General features: G+C 35.7%; 1 protein-coding gene across 1 annotated transcript; it reads right to left on the reverse strand.

Annotated features, from left to right (window-relative positions):
• Positions 1-1,410: 1,410 nt before the first annotated feature.
• Positions 1,411-25,633, reverse strand: LOC121411137 (ras-related protein Rab-11B-like). The gene is made up of 5 exons (XM_041603669.1): positions 25,275-25,633; positions 22,001-22,196; positions 9,065-9,258; positions 4,956-5,036; positions 1,411-3,515 (listed from the first exon to the last, which is right to left on the reverse strand). The coding sequence occupies exons 1-5, from the start codon at positions 25,312-25,314 to the stop codon at positions 3,373-3,375; spliced, it is 654 nt and encodes a 217-aa protein (XP_041459603.1). The 5' UTR covers positions 25,315-25,633; the 3' UTR covers positions 1,411-3,372.
• Between the last annotated feature and the right edge of the window lie 91 nt (positions 25,634-25,724).

Raw genomic sequence — 25,724 nt, forward strand, 5'->3', positions numbered from 1 at the left:
AACAATTGCATCTTTAAACATTTGAATCAGAATTGCTTCAATCAAAAATTTACAGTATAAATATAATATTGTAATTTCTCATACAAAAAGAAAAAATGTGGAGAGTGTAAATTACTAAAGTACAGAGGAACACCATTTTCTATTGCGGACCTTAGGGAGGAATTCTTCTCAATCTTAAAAATAGAAAATATGGGTGTTTGTTAAACTGCACAAGTCTTAACATTTTAGAGGATACTACCTTATAGGGGGGGGGGTGTCATGATTTAACATACACGCTGAAAATGAGGGTATACACAAAGTAGTTTTAACCACCCCTTCTGTGGAAACTTGCGTACACTGCACAGAGTATTTCATACATGTATTTCAAATGTACATATGATTTGCGTTGCATGCAGATCTGCATATGTAAATGAGTGCTTCTCAATTTTTACAAAAACATGTAGCTAGCATAACAATAAGTTGAAGTTTCCAGAGGAGGGGTGGGGGGGAGGGGGAGCTCAACATTCTTTGGTGGCTGATGTATTTTACAATTGTAAATAAATGTATTAAGTATTGTTAAATAAAATATGCTCATAAGTTTATCAAACAAAATAATATTTTTACAAGTTAACTCAGATGGGTTGCACACAATCTGAAATGGTCAATTAATTACCAAGAAGTCTCAAAATCTGTTGACCCAATTAGGTAGACTAGAACATGTATCAGTCTCATCCTCCCCCTGCCCTCACAAACAATTTTTGGCTCATGAAGTTAAATTAGCGAGCATCATGCATATGTTTATCCTGGACCTGGAGGCTGGAGCCACATAATAGACACAGGTGTGATGCAACCAGATATTATTGTACATTAATATGTACCATTCACATTTCACAATGTAGATGACTAGAATGGCATCTATGATCACATTTGCATTTAAAACGACACAAAATACCAAATGCAACCAAAAGGAAAAAAAGACACCAGAAATCAATCATGAGTTATCTCAATACATAGCATTCCTTTCTATGACTTTGCTACAATTGTTTTTCCAATTATTATTTCTTTTTGATTTCTTCTTTTTCTTTACAAGAAAGCTCATCATAATGCACTTTCTGAGGTATGACAAGATTGGGAAAGTATCCACACTAAATGGTTGCTCACATTTACATGTATCTTTGTTACATGAACGGCGCACAGATTCAAGCATTGCAACAATGAAAAAAATATATATAAACCACTCCTATGAAATAAGACATTACATCAATAAGTATCCCTGTAGACTTACTGCCTTTGACTTTTGAAAATAGAGGACACTTTCCTGTAATAAATGATGTGTGACCAGTATTAATTTTCTTACTAAACATTATTTTTGAAAGATATAGGATTGTATTATCAAATTCAAGGACTGCTGGAAAGTAGTTTTACACCCCCTGGGTAAAATTAGTTGTGGATCCTTTATTATCCCATATAAGAGGAACTTCATACCACAGATAGGGTTATTATGAGCTGAGTAAATTGATATCACTGAAGGTTCAGCACCAACAAACATTTCCTTGGATCATTACCTAAAAAAAATCAAAGTTTATTTCCATGAACGAGGAAACTGCTAATCTAAGACATACGTGTACCTTATCAACATAATCATGAGGTCATCACCTACAAGATGACATACATATCTAACGTACTCTGTGCATGCTAGCTCTTTTATGAAATCATTGTAATAGTTTATACATACTGTGAATAAGGCCTAATTGTAATAAAAGCATTTTGAACACTATTTTAATCATCTCATTTCCAAGAAATGATGATAATCAGATTACTCTGTACATGGCATGTACACATAGAGCAGATTTTCATCCAATCAACATAACAATTTGTAAGATTTGTACATGGCCCGGCCAAGGTACTGCATTTAAAGAAAAACAATCATGGCAGTATATACAAAGGCTCACAAACATATCAAATCATTTTTCAAATAATGAGAGCAGGAATAACATAAATAATTCTATAATCACTCTAGTATTATAAAATATCATACTCTGAAGAAAAAAAAAACATATGAGAAATAAAAGAACTTACAGCAGAAAAATATCCCATATTTTCACAAAGTATTCTTACACTAGAGCATGACCATATATGCTGTTTCAATTCAAATGGTCTGTCTAATTGAGTTTACTATGGTTGTGAATCTACATTGGTTTGATCCTGGAAGTATTTTTTTTTAAATGCATTTTATGAATTAATTTCAAGAGATTATCTAATTTATCCAAGATAATTAATTATAAAATGGCCACAAACCAGTTTCCACATATAGTCCACTGACCATGTATTAAACAATAACCTCCTCCTTCCCACCCACATAAAGCATAAAACATGCCAAATGTACAGTGCTTTTGGTATAAAGTGCTGGCTGACACATATACAGTTATGCCCTTTATCTACATTCTGAAAAATATCACTTACAACATAAACAACCCTTTCATTTCCCTTTTTTTATAGGAAATTTAACTTGTAAAATATGGGAACGTTCAATTCAACCCATCTCCCTCTTTGAAGGGAGTCTGAATTTGTAGGCTCTGGGATTTAATCTATCATACATGTAACTACTGCAGCACTAACAAATGAGCCAGGAGTTTAATAGTATTTCCTTGTACAGAGAGCAAGAGAGTGGGTATTCAATAGTGTTCATACAGACCCAGTTAAGATTTAATTAAAGACTATGGAGCCTACAGAATCCTATGGAATGCATTCACCTCTAATTAACCACACAAATCATTCATCTTTCTTTCAATTTAAAATTGCTACATTTTCTTTAATATCAAACAGGTTTTACAGCTACATTGCTCTGCAAATGACAAAGCTCTCTGGTGAGCATTTGCTCATTACCATCACAGTAATAGGAAGTTCCTAAAATGGTATATATGCATAGCACAGGAGTGTTATCATCAACATTGACTGTCTTTTCCTTTGTCATGGGGCATATTTGTATAGGAACCAGAGCAATGTAGCCACAAGTTTATCCACAGAGGCAAGACTTTCCATCATTTCTCATCTTCTGTACAATAGATTTTAATTCATTTTTTTTCTCAACCAGCAGTACTGACAGACAAGTTTTAGTTTCCCCGCCATCCTTACTGCAAAGTTTCACAGAATATCTCCGTAAATTACACACACACCAAATAGATTTGTACAAAAGATAGAGGGTCGAATCTGCCACAATATTCCTACGACTCGTACGGTATCAATCCCCAACCCATTCGGCCATAAACAGGATAACCAAGAGAGTTGGAGATAATATTACATAATATTTTCAATATCTATTTCCTTTCATTATCTTATTTTTTCTTAACATCTCCCTGTGTGCGAGCGATGAGCCAGTAAGAAGATTGGACCTTATGATTGACAGCATTTCCTCTTATTGGGTTCAGTGTAGCCATGTGTGGGTGGAATGGTTATGGGTTTCACATCTGAACTGGGCGAGTCCTCACCGTTACCACCATCTCGAATGTTCTTCTGTGACACTATCTTGTAAATTTCTGCACAAAAAAAAAAAATCTGGATTAGAACATTGGTCAATTTGATGACTAGACTCAAGAAGCTAAGGCTCAAATACGGGTAATCAACATTTGTCGTATGGTTCGCACCAATCCGAAACAATTTTAACAATAAACAAGATGGGTGTATGCAACTCTCCAGGAACTGAATCCTAAAACAAATTCTATGTGTTTATAAAGGACATGCATGTAGAATCATGGATCAGAGGACCTCACTCTTTATTGAAAACTATTACACTTTGTGAATGAGCTTGGTTTAGCAATTATCTGACACCAGAACTACATGTTAAGAATTTACCTTCAGATGTTGTAAAACAGGTCTCAAAAACCAAAGTTTATACATCCATATATACAAAATTATGTTATTTGTAGCAATATCCAACACGGTATCATTTGTGTGGGACTGCCATTTCATGTATGCCAGCTATCAGAAAAGCTACAAACTGAACAAGAATTAATATGTCTCCAGTTTTCTAATACATGTAGTTTGCTACAGAGGTATATTGAACTAAATTTGGCACAAAACAATTTGACCCATGTGGTTGAATTCAGGGTCACAATAAGGTCATAAGATCAATGTATTTGAACTATCTTTTGCCCTTTTTACACAGGATTTTCTTAACCCGGACTATCGCTAACTCCGTACTATCCTTAACCCCGTACTATTTTTTTTCCTTTTTACACATGCCAAATTGTTATTGCTAACCCCGGATAAGGAATGCTTGCTTTTCACACACGAAACTCGCTTACCCCGGACTAGTGGTTTATGTCGATCATTCGTAGTACAAGTACTTCACTCGTACACTTTTTACACACGCTACAATTTCCTTAACCCCGTACTATAGGTGGGGCCAAATAGTACGGGGTTAAGCTTAGCCCACTTTCGTTTTACACATGCGATCTTAACCCCGTACTATTGCTCTTAGCACCGCAATTGGTGGGATAACCCTGCTTTTTTGCAGGACCTAATAATCCCGTACTATAGGTGGGGTTAGCCCACTTTGCAAAAATGCTGTGTAAAAAGAAAGTGGGCTAAGCTTAACCCCGTACTATAGGTGGGGCTAAATTGCCATTTAGCCCCACCTATAGTACGGGGTTAAGGAAATTTTAGCCTGTGTAAAAAGGGTATAAAATACTCACTTTCTAATGATATCACATCAAACTTGGAACTCCCATTACCTTACAAGGGTTGACCAAAAATGCCAACAAAGGGTGTGCCATCATGCAAATTTTTTATTTTTCCGGCTTTTACAATGTCAATAATTACTAAATATATGCATTCGGCAAATTTGGAGTTGGTATGATTTAGCCCGTGGGTGAATTACATGAAGCATGGAATGACCTCCTTATTTATGAAATTCAGGATAAAAAGAAAAATAATGCTGAAAGGGGTGAAGGAAATGCAATGTATGGAAGACTCACCTGTCAAAATTTGAACAAAGGCTTGTTCTACATTTGTTGAATCCAAGGCTGAAGTTTCTATGAAGGATAGTGTATTTCTTTCTGTAAAAGAGATAAAGGGAAGAAGGAAAAGTTTTTTATATTCTATATTCCAGTATATTACAAGCGAATAAAAATGCTCAAGTTTGATTGTGTGTATACATGTACTTAAATCATAAGTTGGTACATGGCAGTGTACATGATGTATTTAAGTCAAATGTACTACATGTACATGTACATTAAAATGATTGCTACAATAAAGAGCAAAAATCTAAATACTTCTAAGTGCTTGACCAGACTGAGTACTGATTCTACTGAAACCAAAAAGTATTGTATAAACTCTTCCTGATAATACCCCAACAGTAAATTAGGAGAATTTCAATAAAAAAATATAAAAAAAGGTTGATTTGATAGAAACCTCTTTCTTTCTCAGTTTTATAGAAATGGTTGATTTTTCTTTGGAATCAGCTTACAGTGCATAAACATGAATTAAAGCACTTTTCATTGCACAATGAAAAGCATTATTTTCTGAGACACAACAGATACATGTATGGGCTCCACAATGCTTTGCATCTCAAGGGGTATACAAAAATATATACTTCTTGTATGAATTTGCATTCTTTCAATTTACTCCTCCCTCTCATGACAAAAAGACAGCAATGATGGGAATGGTGATCTATATCATTTTTTTCATTAAATATTTAGTTACCCTCAATAATTTTGCCAATACACAGTAGGTGATACATGTAAAAGGTGAGTAAAACTCCATTTATTTTAATACATCATGTCTTTTCATCACCACTTCTAGTGTATTTTGATGGTATTACAGGGTTGTCACCAGGGACTTTTTAGGACCCATACTTAATCCCTTTTAATTGCATCCGACTTAATAGTTTACATGTTTTATTTACCTGTATAATATAGTCTTCAGTCTTATACATTATCATTCATCTTTTCGATTATCACATGTATTTATATCATTGTTATTGTCTGAAGTTGTTACACGTAATTTTTTATTGATTTAAGAATAAAATGCAGAATCTCCCTGTCCTGAAGAAAAAAAAGTGATTCAGAGGGATAAACTACATGTGGTCGATTTCTTGTTTTCATAAATTTTCTATAACAGTTGAGAATTGATCCTGTGGCTCGTTGCAGAAAGAATTGTGCTTGAAATTAATATTCAACTAAATGTAAAGCAAAAAACATGGAAGTCTGAACAACAGAGACAAGTTTAAAAATGGCAACATTTATCATTATTTTATCATTCCTATGTCTACCTGCAGGGGATATTAAGGAGAACCAATATTATCGCCTTTACATAGAGCATTTTAGTCATACAGTACATTAAAAACACATTTTGGTCTGCATCAATTGCCTGTGCATTATCAGAGCAAATCCCTAAAATGACAGAAATCCAACAAATATCCCATAGGCTCCTGTAAAAAATTTACCGTTGAGTATGCGACCATATTCACCAGTCTAGTGCGCATGCGTGAAATATACAACGCGTACAACAATGAAAGCAATGCCCAGCATAGATCACAGTTACGCTCAATGACGTCATAATGAAGTACATGTACATGTAAGTCGCATGTCAATGACCAAAATTGATCCTAATGTGATAGTGATATGTCATGTTAAATCAAAAGTCTCATAGTATTCAGGATCTTGACTGTGCACAATAAAATAAAAGTATTTATCAGCCATTAAAGTTTGGAAATATTGTCACAATGAATAAAAAATAACCTGTGACGATTAACCTGGACCCAAAACTAATCTGATCATTGTCACATGCCCTACATGTACAGTGTAGATATTGTATGCATACAGCATACATGTATGTACTTGTACCAAATTTGATGTTGATTTGTCAAAAGGTTCTTCGGTAATCCAACAAAGAAATGGGATGCCGGATGGATAAACTGAATTATATTGCATGTACTATAATTGACATGATGGTCAAGTCCAACCCACGAAAATGCTTACTTGAATAAATAAGAGAAAAATCAAACTAGCATAGTGCTGAAAATTTCATCAAAATCGGGTGTAAAATAAGAAAGTTATGAAATTTTAAAGTTTCGGTTTTTTTTCAGAAAACTGTGAACTGCACAACTAGGTGAGTCAGTCGATGAAATCCATCACTCACTATTTCTTTGTTTTTTATCGTTTGAATTATACAATTCATTTTTTATAGATTTGACAAAGAGGACCAACTTGACTGAACCATGTAGTATCAAACAATGCCAATTCCACATGTTCAGGGAGGAATTAACCATTGTATCAATTGACAATGAGGAGAAAATAAGAATATTTCATGTAATAAAATAAAAAAGAAATAGTGAGTGGATGCCGTCATAGTCTCCTCATTTGCATACCAGCCAGGATATGCATATAACTGTTTTGTGAAGCGAAACTTTAAATGTCATAACTTTATTTTACATCCGATTTTGATGAAAGTTTCAGTGTTATGCTTGTTGGATTTTTCTCTTTTGATTCAAATCAACTTTTATGGGGGGGGGGTGGACTTGTCCTTTTTACATGTAATATTATGAACATGTCCAGACTCTTCAGATTATCCCAAGTCACTCATCTCGAAAGCTTGTATCTCCCTGTACTCCACTGCTTCATTCAATGTACTTGTTACAGTAAGCCTCCATTTATTGTATACATATGTACACATGTCATACTGTACATGTATAGTACAGTCTAGGGATTTCCCTGCATTGAGTAATAATGCATAGGTATTTTGAAATACAGCATGTCGCTAGACAGACGTGTTGTGTTCACTGTATTACTAATAAACCAAGTATTTTTATGAATCTTTCTCCCAAAGTGGCCAACCACATCAGGGTCACTGCCAATGAGTGAGTATGTGGTAGGGTTCATGGAGTGAGTAATCATAGTATACATATCATCGCATGCACCACAAACCATCCTCTCTGCGCACTTCAATGCGAAAGTTAGTTTTGCAGAAAATGCATTTAAAGAAAGCTTTTTGAAAACCAGCAATAAGTGCACCTACAAGGAGAGCCAATTATTTACCGGTGTCTTCGTTCAAAAGTTCAGGTTCTAAGGTTTTATCCCGTATCTTTATATTTTCTTGAAATTAATTATTTATGCCACAGTGGGCATCGGAACAGAGAGGACGGTTCGTGGAATAGATACAGTGCGCATCGCTCATCGAAGTGCGCAGAGAGGACGGTTCGTGGTGCGTGCGACAAATTATGTAGACTATAGTGAGATTATTCTCCTGGATGTGGCCAAGTGTATGTGTTGTACATTGTACATATAGTGTAATGATAGTCATGATAAAAGTTAAAACCCAAAGTTTTGCAATAGTGAAAAAAGAAACACTAATAACTTAGTCTTGGTGTTTTGTCATTTTTTTTAGGGGGGGGGGTGGGAAATACATGTAGGTTGGAGGTACATGTATCAATCATATGCTGTTTTTTTTGGTTTTTTCACATTTTTTTCAAAAATCCATGTAAACTCTGAACTTCATGATGTCCCTGTACAGGACCTACATTTGTAATGTAGAAAGACTTAAAACTGCACATTCAAAACTTGTACTCGAAGGACATCTTTGGACATAACATTTCACATTGAGGCACTGACATGTTCTCATATTACTTAAAGGTAAATGCTAGTTTTGGTAACGATATCAAAATGAGTTCGTACAGAATCCAATGAAATGACAACCAAAGTGTCTGTTTGTAATAAAACGCATGTGCCAAAGAATTCTGGAAGAAATTGTGTAATTGCTGAGAAATCAGCAAATAAGCACAGGAATCAGGTAGGGCGTCGGGCCCGACGCCCTAAGCAATAATTATACATTGTCCCACGTGCGCTTATCTGTGTTGGGGATTTTCGGTGTGAACATTTTTCAGCGTAGATTTTAAGATTTCACAAAGTTCAGTTAATGTAACTGTACCAGATCTACATCCTCGATGATATACTGACAATAAAGCCTTGTTTTACAGACTTTCTCATGAAATCAGTGTTTACTGCAACTACTGGAATTTCTCTTTAAGTTGGCAGTATACAACAAAGACTCGATATGTAACTGTACAAAAAGGAAGTTTTGATCTTACCTGCAAAGACTTTGGATTCGTCTGTTGGGACCGCCCTCAAATGCCTCAGATCACTCTTGTTGCCAACTAACATTATAACAATATTATTATCTGCATGGTCTCTAAGTTCTTTGAGCCACCGTTCTACATTTTCATACGTTAGATGCTTTGCAATGTCGTATACAAGCAACGCTCCTACTGCCCCTCTGTAATATCTGGAATGGAAATGGTGAAAATAAGAAGGATAATTCCACATATTATAATAGTTAATTTTCAGTAATAGAAGAATGTCAAAGAAAGCATGTTGGGTTATAAAGGTACATGTACGTAGGTATCGCTTCAAAAACAATCAAACAAGTATAATCTGCTTCTGTATACTTCATATAAGTTCATATATCAATTAATAATAATGTACATATCACATGGACTTTTACTGATTCATTATGATGATAATTCCTTTAAAAAATGGAGTACATGTACGCCTGTTAAAAGTGTATTTCAAGAAAGAACTCATTTTGATGACAAAATTTGAGGTTACACTGTATATTGTAGTCAAGTAGGTTTAGGTTGAGTACAGTGTACATGTAGGTGTACACATCAATAATCCCAGCTTTGACCTAAAAATTGAATGCAAAGTATTTAAAGGTCAAGTCCACCCCAGAAAAACGGTTGATTTAAATTAATAGATAAAAAAATCAAACATGAATAATGCTGAAAACTTCATCAAAATCGGATAAAAAAAAATTTTTTTAAAGTTTCGCTTATTTTTTTTTCAAAACATGCTCAAATCAGTTATTCAAGTGGGAGAGTCAATCATGTCACTCACTATTTCTTTTGTTTTTTATTGTTTAAATCATACAATATTTCAATTTTTACGAATTTGACAATAAGGACCTCCTTGCCTGAACCACAAAATGTTAAAATAATGTAATTCTACGTGTTCAGGGAGGAATGAAACTTTGTTTCACATGACAATGACAAAAAAATCAAAATATTTCATATTTCATAATAAAATACAAAAGAAATAGAGAGTGGGTGATGTCATCAATCCCTCATTTGCATACCGAACAGGATGTGCATATAAACTGTTTTGTGAATTTAAGCAAAACTTTAAAGTATTATAACTTTCTTGTTTTATATCCGATTTTGATGAAATTTTCAGTGTTATGCTAGAATTTTCTCTTTCTATTCAAATCAGCTTTTTGTTGGGGTGGCCTTGTCCTTTAAGAAATCATCATTAGAAAATGGACAAGTTTTTATTCCCTTCTTGATACAAAGAATATGTTAACGTGAATGATGTTGTATCCGGGAAGTCAGATGGATATTAGAACTGTGGACATTGGGGATAAAGGATGAGAATTATGTACATGTAGTTCATACCCTGTATGTACATGTAGTTCATACCCTGTATGTACATGTACTGTATAAAGCAAACAAAAAAGGACCATCATAAAGTGAAGAATTTACAATGCATAAATATTACACTCTATGAATCACTTTGTAAACAATAATACGGTAAGTGTTCCCTCAGACCCCACCTGTATGATGTCATCATGATCATGTAAAATATCAACCAAATACATGTACTGCCCTCTTCATACATTTGAAAAATGCTTACAGTACATGTACATACATATTGACTACAGTGTAAAGAGAAATTCAACATTTGGTCTGAAAATCACTTTGGCTTTTGACCCAACAAGTACATGTATGTGGGTTGTGGTAATATATGAAGACCACTAAAACTCCTCACTGAGAATAAAGGAAAAAGTAATAATTTCTATAAAATTTGGCTAAATTCACTCATACTGTCCCATAGAACAATTGTATGACAAAATAACCCCACAACTGTAGAAATTATTTATTCCATCAAAATACATGAACAGGTACAGGGTGTACATGTATTTCAATTACCCTCAGTGAACATGACAAAATTCTAATGAAATTCAAGCTTGCATTCATTGAATACAAATGCTTGTGTACATAAGGTAGGATGGGCATTATGCTGAGATTCAATTGTGTGCATTAGAAGAGGTATGCAATATACAATTTTCCTTAGCTCTCAGTCAGCATTGATAAATGTAAATTCACATGTTCAGTTGTGAGCACTCAAAAGTTTGTGAACCCCACAACAAAATGCACTCCTTCATCATGACTTCACAATTAAATATCTAAATGGCAAAACTTGAATACTTTAAATGTGTTAATTTTCTGGCAGGATTCACTAATTTTTTTAGCACCACTGAATACTACTTCCTTATGTTTGTAGCTCATAGTACTGGTGGATGTATGTATTGCATTATTTGCATAATGTGCAAAAATGTCTCAACATACATGTTCATGTATTTTACATACAGTACATTGTATACATGGTACAATGTAAGAATACATGTAGGACTAAGAATGAACAAAGGTTTGTTAGTGAAAAGTACATTTACAATGAAACCATACAGGTTTATAAACAACACATCACACCTTGCCAAGAAGCCAATCATATCGACAGACATTGAGACAAGGCCTACTTCTTCTGAAGACGACTATTGGTTACATCCCTGCCAGCGCACATACAGTGTACATGTACATGTATACGTATAGAGTTTCATAGTCATTTCAAGAACTGGTGTTACATGATGCACAAATATACCCTTCAGACCACTTTACAAGCACACAGAGTATTAATCAGTGACAGCATGAGAAATGGCCAGTATTCAATCATCATACCTGATGAATTGGATATGCAATTGTACATCTTTGATTGAGATTGACAGAAAATGACTGTACATAAAAATGTTTGTGGTCCTGACTGAAATCCAAGGAATTGTTAATGTTTCTTTTAACAGTGCATACTAAAAAAAAAAATTATAATAATATTTACAGGATGTAATGTAAAATGATGTGTGATTTCCTTTTCACTAGAAGAAATCAAACTGCATTTTTAAGATAACATGTACCATCGATGGTTAATCACATTATTGGGTACAGTTTAAAAAGGGTGTGTGCATAATTCCAGTTATGGGCAAGTCCAAGAAAAGGTCACCCTGGAAGGCAAAATTTCATCTTTAATTTAAGAAGTTATCTTTGGTGGGGTAAGAAAGCCCAAATGTTGAATTTTAAAATTTCATTAAGAAAAATTTGATAATATGCATATTTATGCTAATTTGGGGCACCTAATTTGCATAATCTGTAAAATGGGCGTTACGTATGGGACAATTATAAAAACTCATAGAATTTGAAAACAAAACTTCTGAGATTTAGTCATAGGTGGGACATGGACCCCCTAACATCTTATTACTTTTGGCAGAAAAAAGTGGTGTCATCTAATTAATTATGCAAATTAGGTCTTGTCCAAGGTTGGAATGTCCCATACGTAACATTTTGAGGATGTTTTTTTAAGTTATTTCTCATAATACAATACTTGTATTGTTGCATCTCTGGGAAGTTCTAATTTATTAAGTATGAAAATGTTATACCACAAAAAGTTTCAAAAATGGAGTTTACTTTTTAATTAAAAGTTAATTAAAAAATTGTTACGTATGGGACAACATGTTACGTATGGGACATTTACACACAATGTCAATGGGGAGATTTGTGTACAAAGTGAATGGAGAAAAACAAATTTCAAGAGTGCTCTAAAAAGTGATTATTTACCTTTTCTAATAGTTTTTAAAGACTGATTTGTTATGAATACTGATTAATGAATACAATCCAAGCAAAAAAAAAGGTGAAAATGGAAAAATATAAAAAAATAAAAACAATAGAAATACATAAGAAATTCATAAAACCATGAAAAACAAGGAATAAAAAGGTTGAAATGGCTAATTTCCCCTTCAGTCATATCAAATATGTCTCAGTAGAACATTTAAAAAGAAAGAAACTCTTTTGTTATTTCCATATTTTAATTTATTTCAATTTTTTGAATTATGGGGAAAATTGTGTACGTTCTCTATGGGGACAAAATGTCCCATACGTAACTGTCCCATACGTAACATGTCATTAATTTGTTTAATTAGAGTCTGTTATTAGAGGGATTTGGCTTATGACATGAAATTTGCCATGAATATACTATAGTATTGAGACTTTTATCACACTAAGTTTCAAGTTGTCAATTAAAATACTTTCAGAGAATTCTCAACTTGAAAAAAATGTATTAAAAATTGTCTTTTCTCTGCGTCCCATACGTAACGGCGCATCTTTACGCTCTAAAAGGTCAAGATCAAGGTCATAAGTCACAATTTTTTGCATGATTATTCTTCTCCTAGATGTCTACCATCATGAGGGTATTCAATCTAATCAAAGTCATTTAACACTATTTTTCAGGTCATTAAAGCCTCTGAAATGTCCCATACGTAACGCGCGCGAATTCTTGGACTTGCCCTTATGCATAATCATGCATGAAACAAGGAATAGTTTTTTTAATCCTAATAATATGCATGTAAAATGTAGAAGTAGTAGATGCTTCATACTGCAGCATACAAATGTATGCTGCAGTCAATTCTTTGACTACCTGTTTACCTATGGAACAAAAGCTGAAAATATCAAATCTTGTATCAAGTCTGAGTACCGGTACATGTAATTGAATTTTAAAGTTAAGCAATATGTTGTGATGAAATAGTTACATGTACATGTACATGTATATAGACATGTACATAGAAGGGCAGATGATGTCATGTCTCCTCTTTCCTTTTCTTAAACATCTAATTCTTAGGCCTACCCTGTATAATTTTTTTAGTTCATATACTGTATTATAATCGATATGTTTCCAACAAACTAAGTTGCAGCAATACAAGTATCAAATACAGTAATTAAATCGGCAGTCAATCATTTTTTATTCATTCTTGGAGGACAAAATTGAATTTTAGGGACAGTGATTTTCCGCGATCGCGGAAAACGGACGGAATTCACGGAATCGGCTGTTTGAAACGGAAAGTGACTTTTCAAACGGAAAATCACGGAAAACACGTTTTTTCTCAAAATGCACAAAAAAGCAACAGAAATTAATCCCAAATCCTCAACAAAATACTAATATCAACTGAAAAAACACGATCTCACTTTGCAACAACAATCATGACAATCAACACATCGTAACTACACTCGAGCCTCTCCATCACTCGATCGTATCCAAATTAGTTTACACTGACGTCCGCATACACGTAGAAGGCAGAATCCCGCCGTGTGTTGCTGCCCTCTGCGTTCGGTCATAATATAATGATCACGGTGATTCATCAAATCCAAAATGGCGGATATTCGGAAGTCGTCGACTGCTCAAAACGATGTCCGAAAAGTCCCCAAATCAGCGATAAAATCCCATTTAACAATAAAATAATGCTAATAATATGAAAGGTGAGAATATATTAATGTTGATTATGTTTCCCTAATTTCTTTTTTAGCTCGAATCTCTTCGATTAAAATGGATTTTAAAGCGATGTTAGTACATTGGAAGATGCAAATTTTGAGCAGCGCTAGCATTTTGACATCGCTACTCGTTGCGCATTGGTTTTCTACGTAAACGGAATTGTCAATTTTTCTTGTACACAAAGTCTATGGGGAAACGGAATTTCCGTTTCCAGACATGCTGAAACGGAATTTGAGATTTTCTGAAACGGAAAAGGCAATTTTTAGAAACGGAAAATCACTGTCCCTAGAATTTATAAGTAAATGTATAATTTACTTTACATAAAATACAAAAGACTATAAAGTGGGGATATAAACAGCATCAGCTTGCTCATTGCACATTCATACTATTTCACCAAAATAATACATAACTTTAAAATGTCATAATTAAATATTGCTTGTAAGATTTTGATTAAATTTAATTTTTACGTGTTTTATTTGTCTGATTTTACCGCATCTAGATAACTTTCAGCTTAGACTAGAGTACCCTTAAAAGTGCCATCTACATGTACATGATCTACTTGTCTCGATGGGGAGATACATGTATTCCATGTCGAATTACTAACTTAACATACATGTAATATGGCGAGATAAGTTAACTTGCCCAGTCAAAAGTACAGTGCTAACATGGCAAGATACCATATTTCGTCAAGTCGACTACAAGAAAGTAATATGTCAATAACGTCTGCATGTCCAGATACGTATATATAACTTGACTAACCAAGTATCACTTTCATGCTACAAAATAGTAGAAATCACATTTTCTGTTTTTATACACAAGCCTGAGTCATAATGATTATTTTGAAAACCGGTGTTCGACAGCTGTAATTCTATCGAACATCGACGCATCAAATTTTAAAGGCGGGGAAAATGAAGTCAATTTTTTTGGCTCCAGCCGTGGTACATGCACGCACTGCGGCGATGGTATGCGCTGGGAGGGTAAGCATTGTACAAGCAGGTGACAGAGCAAAAGTTATTTTCTATGATTACAAACACAAACAAGTGGAATGCCTCTGGCCGTCTCACCTGCATCACGCGGATCAATATACATGTAGCAGCAGTGCTGACTTTGAAAACTACTCTAACTCGCACAAGATGTTCAGTGATACATGGTAACTTTTATGTCCACTTTTTATGAACCAGACCAATAAACTTACAGAGATATGATGGTAATTCAACAAAAAAACCCAACATGGCCAAAGTTCATTGGCCTTTGACCTTGATCATGTGACTTGAAACTCACACAGGATGTTCAGTGATACTTGATTACTCTTACGGTGTATGTCCAAGATTCATGAATCAGATCCATAAACTTTCAAAGTTATGATGGTAATTCAACAGTTACACCCAATTCGGCCAAAGTTCATTGACCTTTGACCTTGGTCATGTGACCTAAAATGCGCACAGGATGTTCAGTGATACATTGTACTTGATTACTCTAATGTCCAAGTTTAACGAACTAGACCAATAAATTTTCAAAGTTATGATGGTAATTCAACAGATACCCCAAAATCGGGCAAAGTTCATTGACCCTTAATGACCTTTGACCTTAATCATGAGACCTGAAACTTGCACAAAATGTTCAGTGATGCTTGATTACTATTATGTCCATGTTTCATGAATCAGATCCATAAACTTTCAAAGTTATGATGGGAATTCAACAGATACCCCCAATTCGGCCAAAGTTCATTGACCCTAAATGACCTTTGACCTTGGTCATGTGACATAAAACTCACGTAGGATGTTCAGTGATAATTGATTAACCTTATGTCCAAGTTTCATGAACTAGGTCCATATATTTTCTAAGTTATGATGACATTTCAAAAACTTAACCTCAGGTTAAGATTTGATGTTGACGCCGCCGCCGTCGCAAAAGCGGCGCCTATAGTCTCACTCTGCTACGCAGGTGAGACAAAAAGGGACTAGATCAATAATATTTGCAGATGACAACAAATAAGTTTTAAATGAAACAATATTAAAGACATGAATTACGCAGAGTCGATCTGAGTTATTTTCTGTCAACTAGCATTCGCAGTCTGGACTCGCACACTGTACAGCCCCGTACACTCACTCTCCCGAATCGACAGGCATGCTTGCCGGCAAAAAAGTGCTCTACCAGTGGATAGCACGGTAACTCGCCCAAGATGTAGTTGGATCCAAAATGAGCTCCTCATTGATGGGAATAAATATCATACGTAATTTTCTCTGTATGGTCGTTTGAATTGGTATTCAATGGTGATATAACGTTCGTGAGGAAAGATTGTGGAATATGAGTTATGACGATGTCCGAGAATTACGGTAATCCTGATCCATTTTTTATTTTTGTCACAAGTGAAGAGCATGAGGGAATCAAAACTAATACAAATGTCTCGGATCGAGCTCTAAATTTATATAAATTATTATTGGATGCTAAATACATGTAATTACGATTTTATAAGATTCTACATGTACATGTATGGCCATACTAAAAATATTGACAATGTCCGCAAAGTATCTTATGTTGATATGGAAGTATAAAATTGTCATTATTTTTTACTTTTATTTCATCTCTGGAGCTCCGAGAAAAGAAGCACAATGTGCATGCACGTTCAATGATGTATGACATACTTTCCATTCATGGATTAAGAGCTCAAAGTTGGGCACAGAAGAGCTTCAAATTGATGGGAAAAAATATCAAACGTAATTTACTCTGTTTTGTCATGTAAAAAGTCATTACATATGGTGATATTACGATCGTGAAAAGACTTCATGCATATTGACAATGTTTGAGAATCAATCCTGACGTGATAATTTTTTTTCTTTAAAGACAAGTGCACTCACTCATGTCGATCATGTGATCATTAGAAATTTAAATGAAATACAAATCTTTCACATCAAGATCTAAATTCATATTAATTATCACATGCAAGTTTTTATTAAAATATTACGATTAAATGATGTTCTATGGTCATGATATCAATATTGTTCAAAGAAGTAAGGTTTATTTTTCGTTGATCGCGCCATTTTTCTGGTTTGATTAAAGCACAATCGATGGCAATGACTCAGATCAGCTCCATTCGTGAATTCATCGTGCATAAGTTATCTCAGCATGAGCAGACAAGTAAGACTCGAACTCTGATTGAAATAAACTTCAAATTAACGGTGAATAGGCATCATTTTCATTTAAGGGGAAAGTAAATCAAGTAAGTAAAAGTTCAGTGAGACATTACTGAACTATTTCGATTATTGAGTGAACCAAACGTAACAGCCGGCCGACGTTTGTTCTATTTTTTTTGGAAAAATCTGCACCGGTGCTCGATGACATCGATCGAACACCGATTTTAAAATCGATTTGACTCAAAAGCTATATTGACATTAAGAATTACTGTTCTATACAAGTATTTGTCAATATGGAAGGATTAGTGTGAACAGTGAACAATTTCAACAATTTTTCTACATGTATTTCTTTTTCAAAAATACCTTTTTTATAATACATGACAATGACATTGCCAAACTTATTTTTAGATCAATTAATAGCAAAGAAGAATGTTCTAGCTTTAATTTGATACCAAATTTGTAATTGCAAGTCGAGTTTCCACAAAATTATTAATTTTTAACCCCAAAAAGCACAAAATATTGAAAATCCCCATTGAATTTGTACAGGTACATGTAGCACCGCTTCAAGCAGCACCCCTGGTGCTCTGTCTTTAAAGATACATGTATGTCACTCAAGCTATATTTATCCTAGAGCTATGAAACTTTCTTCATAATTAGTCAATGAATTTAGACGGATACCAAGCATGATACCATAATGTACATCCCGTAAATAGGGCGTTTAAAAATTAATGTTGACTAAATTATCACCTTAAACATGTATCATACACATTGTATCTTCAAAAAATAAATGACTAACACCAGTTTGTTTTCTAAAAACCAGCACACACAATGGGATGTGATTGCACTAGGATCTGATTCGAAAAAGAATTACAATTGGGTTGAATCATTGCTCTTTACTGAACAGAAAGATAGGGTCGTGTTGTAACAGGAACCTTTTGCAGTACGAGATAACCTGCCAGGATGCCCCCAATTGCGGGTTGCGAGGAGAGCCGAATTAATTCTCTAACTCACAGACCAAAGAGCGTACATGCAGGGAGAACTTATGACACTTATAAAAACATTCAAAACACACAAATAAAAGAAGGTAAATAAATTGAGTTCAGATTACTCAGGATCATGTTTCTAACGTGGCAGATTCTTTTAGAGATGCTAATACATGTATTTCCTTTACAAGAAAGGTGCCTACCAGCACCACCACTGAAGTTATCGATTCATTTCCATCATAATATTTATTGTCAATTTGAGGAGCTTGTTCTTTCAGCACATTGTGTACAAACGTATAACACATCAATGATCACTGCTGCAATTAGTGATTTTTAAAATAACCCAGAGTTACTGCGCAATGCTTTGGAGTTTCGAGATCAGCACAAACCCTTTACAATGCCACCCCAGAACTCCAGAATACCTTGGTCACATTCGCTCTACGGCGGCCGTACGGCGAGTTGAAAACAGCCGTTTTAACATTTTTTGTACCAGCTGCATATCGGTGGTTTGAATTAAAATTAATAAAACGGCTGTTTTTTACTCGCCGTACGGCCGCCGTAGAGCAAATGTGACCAAGGTATAGTGGATTAAATTGGTGATATTAGAAGTGAACTTACTCTACATGTAAATGCACCTAGTGTCCTGATGTGAGCCTGTATAGTGTGGGGATATCAAATTATCAATCACGTCGTAATGAACACATTTGATTGAGTGAGTGCCCATGGTAGATCTAAATTATGTGATTCAAACTTGACAAGTCAGCAGGTCCCGCCTACAAATCATTGGATTATACGGGTCGGTACATAGACTGTGGGATGGTCGCTAAAATTGTGACTTTCCGTGGGGCGGCAAATACAACCACGGTTCTTGGACATGATAATTTGTAAAATATTATGAGCGAATACCTGCACAATGTTGCCATCGGTAAATTTTGCTCCTGACCTCAAAATTAAAATAATAATATGCAAAATCGTACCATTGATTCGACTGGAAATTCCGCCATTCACCCCGTGTGTTAAGGACTTCCGTGAACGGGCGCAAGCGTGCACAATGCATGTAACCTCGTTCGCGTTTTATTTTTTTTTATTCGCGCGCTGTACATGATATACGTTATAATACAGAATGTACGATGGCGGATAAGATGTCGTCGTCTTCGTCGTGTTTTGACAGCGAAAATGACGATTTATCACTAGCAAATATATGCTACATGCACGTCTTTCCCAAGGAAAGAGGGCCAGTAAATTCCTTTCAAGTAAAGAGCTAGAACAAATTTAAGCCTTTGCTGCATTCGTTGATGTAGACTACCTGGGACTTCAGAATAAAAATAGCTATTCGTGCAGCAGAGAAGTTTGCGATTGACTTGCATGCAGCCCGGCCCCGGGAGACCAGCCCGACGTCCGACCAGCTTTCAGCAAGATCCGAATGGATCAAAATAAATATAGATGTTCGATGTAGGCCTACCGCGTTTACATCTTGCCCAGAGCCAGGTCAAACATCTTTCGTATCACCAGCATTGAGCAATCAATCGATCGAAGGTATAATTTGTTTTCACTTTGTGCTCTTGCATTTCACTCTCTGCAAAAGTGAAGCGGTGCAAACTTTGATGATTTTTTTGTATAGGTCTACATCTAGATTTCTTAATTGAGTCGATGAATAATGTGACTCATGACTTACTTCGTCTTCTATTCATAGGCTTGTAAATGTGGCGGTTATTAAGTAAGTCATGACATGAGTCACATTATGTATCGATTCAATTAAGAAATCTAGACCTATACAAAAATCATCAAAGCTTGTACTGCTTCACTTTTGCACAGAATGAAATGCAAAAGCACAAAGTGAAACAATTTTGGCATGGACAAAGATCGCTATAACAAGGATCACCATCTCAAAATCATCCTCTGTATCTTTTTCACCTTCGATAGTTTGATTGCTGGAATGCTGGTGATACGAACGATGTTTGACCTGGCTCTGAGCAAGATGTAACGCGTTACATCTATAACGTTAGTTTGATCCATTCGGATCTTGCTGCAATGCTGGTCGGGCTGGGCAGGAGCGTAACGGGTCGGTGGCCATGCAGGAGGGGCAAGAGCAAAAAAATCTCCGGTCTTATCAGGGGCAGATCCATGATTTTCCAAAAGGGGGCTAATTTTTCAGAGGAAAGTTTCGACCAGCCCCCCCCAAAAAAAAAGTTTTTCAACCAATTGACAAGCAAAAAAAATGAAAAAGAAGGTTTTCACCCACAATGAAGTATATTTCGTACACGGAAAAAAGGGTCTTCAATTTCAAAAGAGGGGGCACAACTTTGTTTTAATGGCATATTTACATTACAAATTTTAGTATTTTGCTTCTCAAAGGGGGGAGGGGCAGGCAATGGCGTCATGAGGCAACATTTTGAGGGGCGATATGGTGTATCGGGAAAAAAAAAACAATGCGAGTGAGCAAAAAATTATACATTTTTATTATATACAAAAATCCAATTTCAGATTTTGACATAATGTTAAAGAAGATAACATATTTTTCACCCTTCTCTCTTTCCTTTTCCTTTTTTTTCTTGGTCTGTACGCCACGGTAAACAAGATTTTGTTTATGATTTTGCATGCATGCTTATTTAAAAAAAAATAAAATCACCTTTTCATGACAATCTATCTGTTCTTCTTTCTTTCCTTTTCCAGTTCCTCTTTTTCCCCTTTCCCTTTCATTCTCCCCCTTTTCTTTTTCCCCTTTAAGTTCCCGGTGAACTCCCCCAGGGGGATAGCTTGCCCCCCCTGCACTGTTAAGCCACTGCTCCCTGGGATGGACCGGGTTGCATGCAAGTCAATCGCAAACTTCTCTGCTGCACGAATAGCTATTTTTATTCTGAAGTCCCAGGTAGTCTACATCAATTAACAAATGCAGCAAAGGCTTAAATTTGTTCTAGCTCTTTACTTGAAAGGAATTTACTGGCCCTCTTTCCTTGGGTAAGACGTGCATGTAGCATATATTTGCTAGTGATAAATCGTCATTTTCGCTGTCAAAACACGACGAAGACGACGAAATCCATAGAGATGTATATGACGAAATCTTATCCGCCATCGTATTCTGTATCTAACGTATATCATGTACAGCGAATAAAAAAAAAAAAACGCGAACGAGGTTACATGCATTGTGCACGCTTGCGCGCGTTCACGGAAGTCCTTAACACACGGGGTGAATGGCGGAATTTCCAGTCGAGTCAATGGTACGTACGATTTTGCATATTATTATTTTAATTTTGAGGTCAGGAGCAGAATTTACCGATGGCAACATTATGCATGTATTCACTCATAATATTTTACATATTATCATGTCCAAGAACCGTGGTTGTATTTGCCGCCCCACGGAAATGAAAAACTAGAGACATTTTCCTTGTCCATCCCACAGTCTAACAGGTAAGATTTTCACTTGCGGGTTACAAGACAAAGATATATTCAAAGCCATTTTCTTCCTCTTATAATCCCTGATACTTACGCACTGGTAATTGCCCTATATCTTTCTTGACCTGCTGTGTCCCATATCTGTGCTTTTATCGTCTTGTTGTCAACTTGTATGCTTCTCGTTGCAAACTCCACACCAATTGTGCTTTTGCTTTCTAAGTTGAATTCATTCCTTGTAAATCTTGATAGCAGGTTACTCTTGCCCACACCAGAGTCTCCAATGAGAACAACTGTATAAAATGAAAAAAATATATCATTAATCTCACATTTAATGCAAAGACAATATACAAAATAAAAACATTATAGTGAACATTTCTTCAAAAGGAGAAAAACAATTATTATTGTGTAATCTACTGTACACGAATTTGCACTTTGTATCGAGCAAAGGATTCAGGAGATGAGCACATGTAAGAAAAATTCACAGCAACTGTCCCTACTAATAATTTCTCATCAATTGCCAATGTGAACGAATTGGGCAAGTGAACACATAATTTGCAATTTCATATCTACATGTATATGTATTTTAATGGCAAAAATGAAACAAGTGGAATGCCTCTGGCGGTCTCACCTGCATCATGCGATTCAATATAGCAGCAGTGCTGACTTTGAAATCTGCTATAAAATAATTATTCACAAATGTACAGGGGTATGATGGTAATTCAACAAATACCCCCAACATGGCCAAAGTTCATTGACCTTAAATGACCTTGATCATGTGACCTGAAACTTGGACGGGATGTTCAAGGATAGTTGTTTACTCGTATGCCCAAGTTACATGAATCAGATCCTTGACTTTCCAAGTTATGATGGTAATTCAGCAGATACAGTACCCCATTATGGACAAAGTTCATTGACCTTTGACGTACATGTAGGTCATGTGACCTGAAATGCGCACAGGATATTCAGTGATACTTGATTACTATTATATCCAATTTTCATGAATCAGATCCATTAACTTTCAAAGTTATGATGGTAATTCAACAGATACCCCCAATTTTGCCAAAGTTCATTGACCCTAAATGACCTTTGACCTTGGTCATGAAGTATGTCCAAGTTTCATGAACTAGGTCCACATACTTTCTAAGTTATGCTGTCAATTCAAAAATTTAATCTTCGGTTTAGATTTGGTGTTGACTGTTGACGCCGTCGCCGTCGGAAAAGCGGCGCCTATATGTATAGTCTCACTCTGCTATGCTGGTGAGACAAAAAGCACACAGAAAGGTGCATTATAAGAAAAATACTTCAAAATCGAAAATGGTTATGGTTGGATATCAAAATCAATGAGAATCCAATAGATGAACAGAAAATAGGCAACAATTATCAAAAACAATTTTACAATGAGCATGGAAGATCAGGAGGAAAAAAAAGTAAACTTGTTTAATAATTTGGATTAGTAAATTGAACAAGTAGAAATCAAGGAAATTTTCACTGATCTATATTATTGTAGGGCCAAGTCATGTCAGGAATTTTCTTTCCAGATTCCACTGGTGTCCGAAAAATGGGTGTATCAGAAACTTTGGTGAGACCAATCCTGGAATATGCCTCCCCTGAATGGGATCCCAAGGATACCAAGAAGATAAAAGCTTCAGAGAAGATTAAGAGAAAGGCAGCCGTTTCTGGAAGGGTAATGACTAATGATCCAGACCAGTAGCATCACGATCATGTTAATACAGCCTTACACTGGGACTCACTGGAAGATAGACAGAAACATATAGTTTAGTAGACTTTGCCTTTGTTCTGAATAATCAAAGATCTTATTGCCATTAAGCCTGACAACTTCATGTTCAAGAAACCAGCCAGCAAACTAGGGGAAAGTGAATCAAATTCTGATGTCAACTAGTCAAAAGGGAAGCTCATAAATACAGCTCCTTCTCTTGAACCACTAAGGATTGGAACAAACTGAACATGGATACAACTCTAATAAAGTCACTGAACTCCTTCAAAACAAAATTCACCAAAAGCCTATAACCTGCTTGCTCAGTGACATCATGTTTTCCAAGACAAGACAAGACTTTGTCATGAGGGAGTTTTTTTTTCAACTCTCTTCACACTGATAGATTTTCTAGTCTTCTCTCAGACTCTCAGCCTAATAGGATTCTGTAGTTTTTTTGAAATCTTACGAGCAATATGAACACAGCAACGCCAACGTTACCCGACGCACGCGTCTGTAACGTTGGCGAAGAACAATATGAAATAAGATGGCGGCGTAAACATCGGGCAAGTCTCTTCCGTCTTGTCATGATATTTTTCTCATTTTTTGTATGAATTCGTGTTTGAAAATAAAATCGATGGCGCAGAAATGTCAAAAATGAAGTTGCATCCCATGTACATGATTTAGGGCTAGATCTTTTAGAAGGAAAGTAGAAATCTTGAGGGCGAAAGTTTCAGGTTTTGGCGGCCTACACGCACGTCAATGGATAGGAATACCTGGCTTCATTGAGAGTAACCTTACGTCAGTAAATGATTTTTACTCTCTAGAAGCCGCCTGGCTACATGTAGGTCAAACCGATCACATGCAAAGTTTTGAAATAGGCCGTGAATAATATGTGTGAGGAAAAAGATACTGGCCCAAAATCACCAATTTTGAGGATAACCGGAGGATGGACACAGAGTGAAAAACGGGTGAAAGAAGAGTAAGAAATTATGCTATTTTACTTTCTTGTTAGGCCTGTATTTTTTTCTATAATTTTTACAATAAATAACATTTCCATCCCACCATTGTCACTCGGAATATCCGATCGAGTTCACCGTCCCGAAGTTCGGGTAGGTGGAGCGTAGTGTAGTGGTAGTGAAGTGGAGCGTGCACGAACTTCGCCCGAGCCGGCCCGAGGTAACTGAGTGATACTGTCTTTACTGAAATGATTTTTACTCTCGACTATTGTCTAAGTTACAACAAACTTCTGTTCCTCCGATAGCTAGACCTGGCTACTCATGATTGACATAATCATAAATCAGATATTTCAATCACATTCATGTTGCAGTCGTCACTTCAATGACGTGACTGCTCTCTTCTAGTCTACCGGCTTGCGGCTGATCATCGTTCACGAACGGTTCACGACTAAATTCAGCTCAGCTCAGCACAGCTGCAGCATTGCCCATTGACATCTGTACAGTGTACGTACGGACAGTACCGGTACGTTACGTTTAGTATCGTATACGGTTTATGTCGGCTAATCACTGGTGCAACAGCGTACAAAACCGGTCTTCATTACACACAATCATTTACCGTAATAATATGTACGCTAGACTTTTTGAAAGCTACAAAGTTACACTTTTAACACATACATACCATTTTACTAAAAACTCACCTTTAAATAAATAATCGTACTCATCATCTTTCGTACCCATCTTGTATCTCTTCGACTTCGTAAATTCTTTCAACCTGTTCGGTTACGCCCCTGAGAAGTGACTTCCGGATATGTCACCGGTAGGGATTCCCAAATAAACATAAAATGATGAGCAATAATCTGATCAATAAAAATCGAATCGTTTTGATTTGGTTATCAATTAGAATATCAAAATAATATTGGAGGGTAAACTTCACCGATGTCGTTAGATTTGGACGATTTCTCGAAGGTATTTGAGATAGACATTAGTCTTCGAATTCGGTGCAATGGCGGCTTCTAACGCCTACAGTAGTGTGACGTCACTTCACGATCCGAAATAATTGTAATATATAGTATGCACACATATATACGAATAGGTCTAAGAAACATTTAGGCATATTGGGGCAACTTATTTCTTCGCAATCATTGCAA

Source organism: Lytechinus variegatus, chromosome 3, assembly GCF_018143015.1.
Source record: "Lytechinus variegatus isolate NC3 chromosome 3, Lvar_3.0, whole genome shotgun sequence".
NCBI classification, from domain to species: Eukaryota; Metazoa; Echinodermata; class Echinoidea; order Temnopleuroida; family Toxopneustidae; genus Lytechinus; species Lytechinus variegatus.

Excerpts from the sequence above, each read along its gene's own strand:
- LOC121411137 (XM_041603669.1), bottom strand. The coding sequence starts at position 25,314 with ATGGGTACGAAAGATGATGAGTACGATTATTTATTTAAAG. Across the intron at positions 9,259-22,000 it reads TATAGGGCAATTACCAGTGC|ATATTACAGAGGGGCAGTAG; the intron begins GTAAGTATCAGG and ends TTTCCATTCCAG. Across the intron at positions 5,037-9,064 it reads CGAATCCAAAGTCTTTGCAG|AAAGAAATACACTATCCTTC; the intron begins GTAAGATCAAAA and ends TCTCTTTTACAG.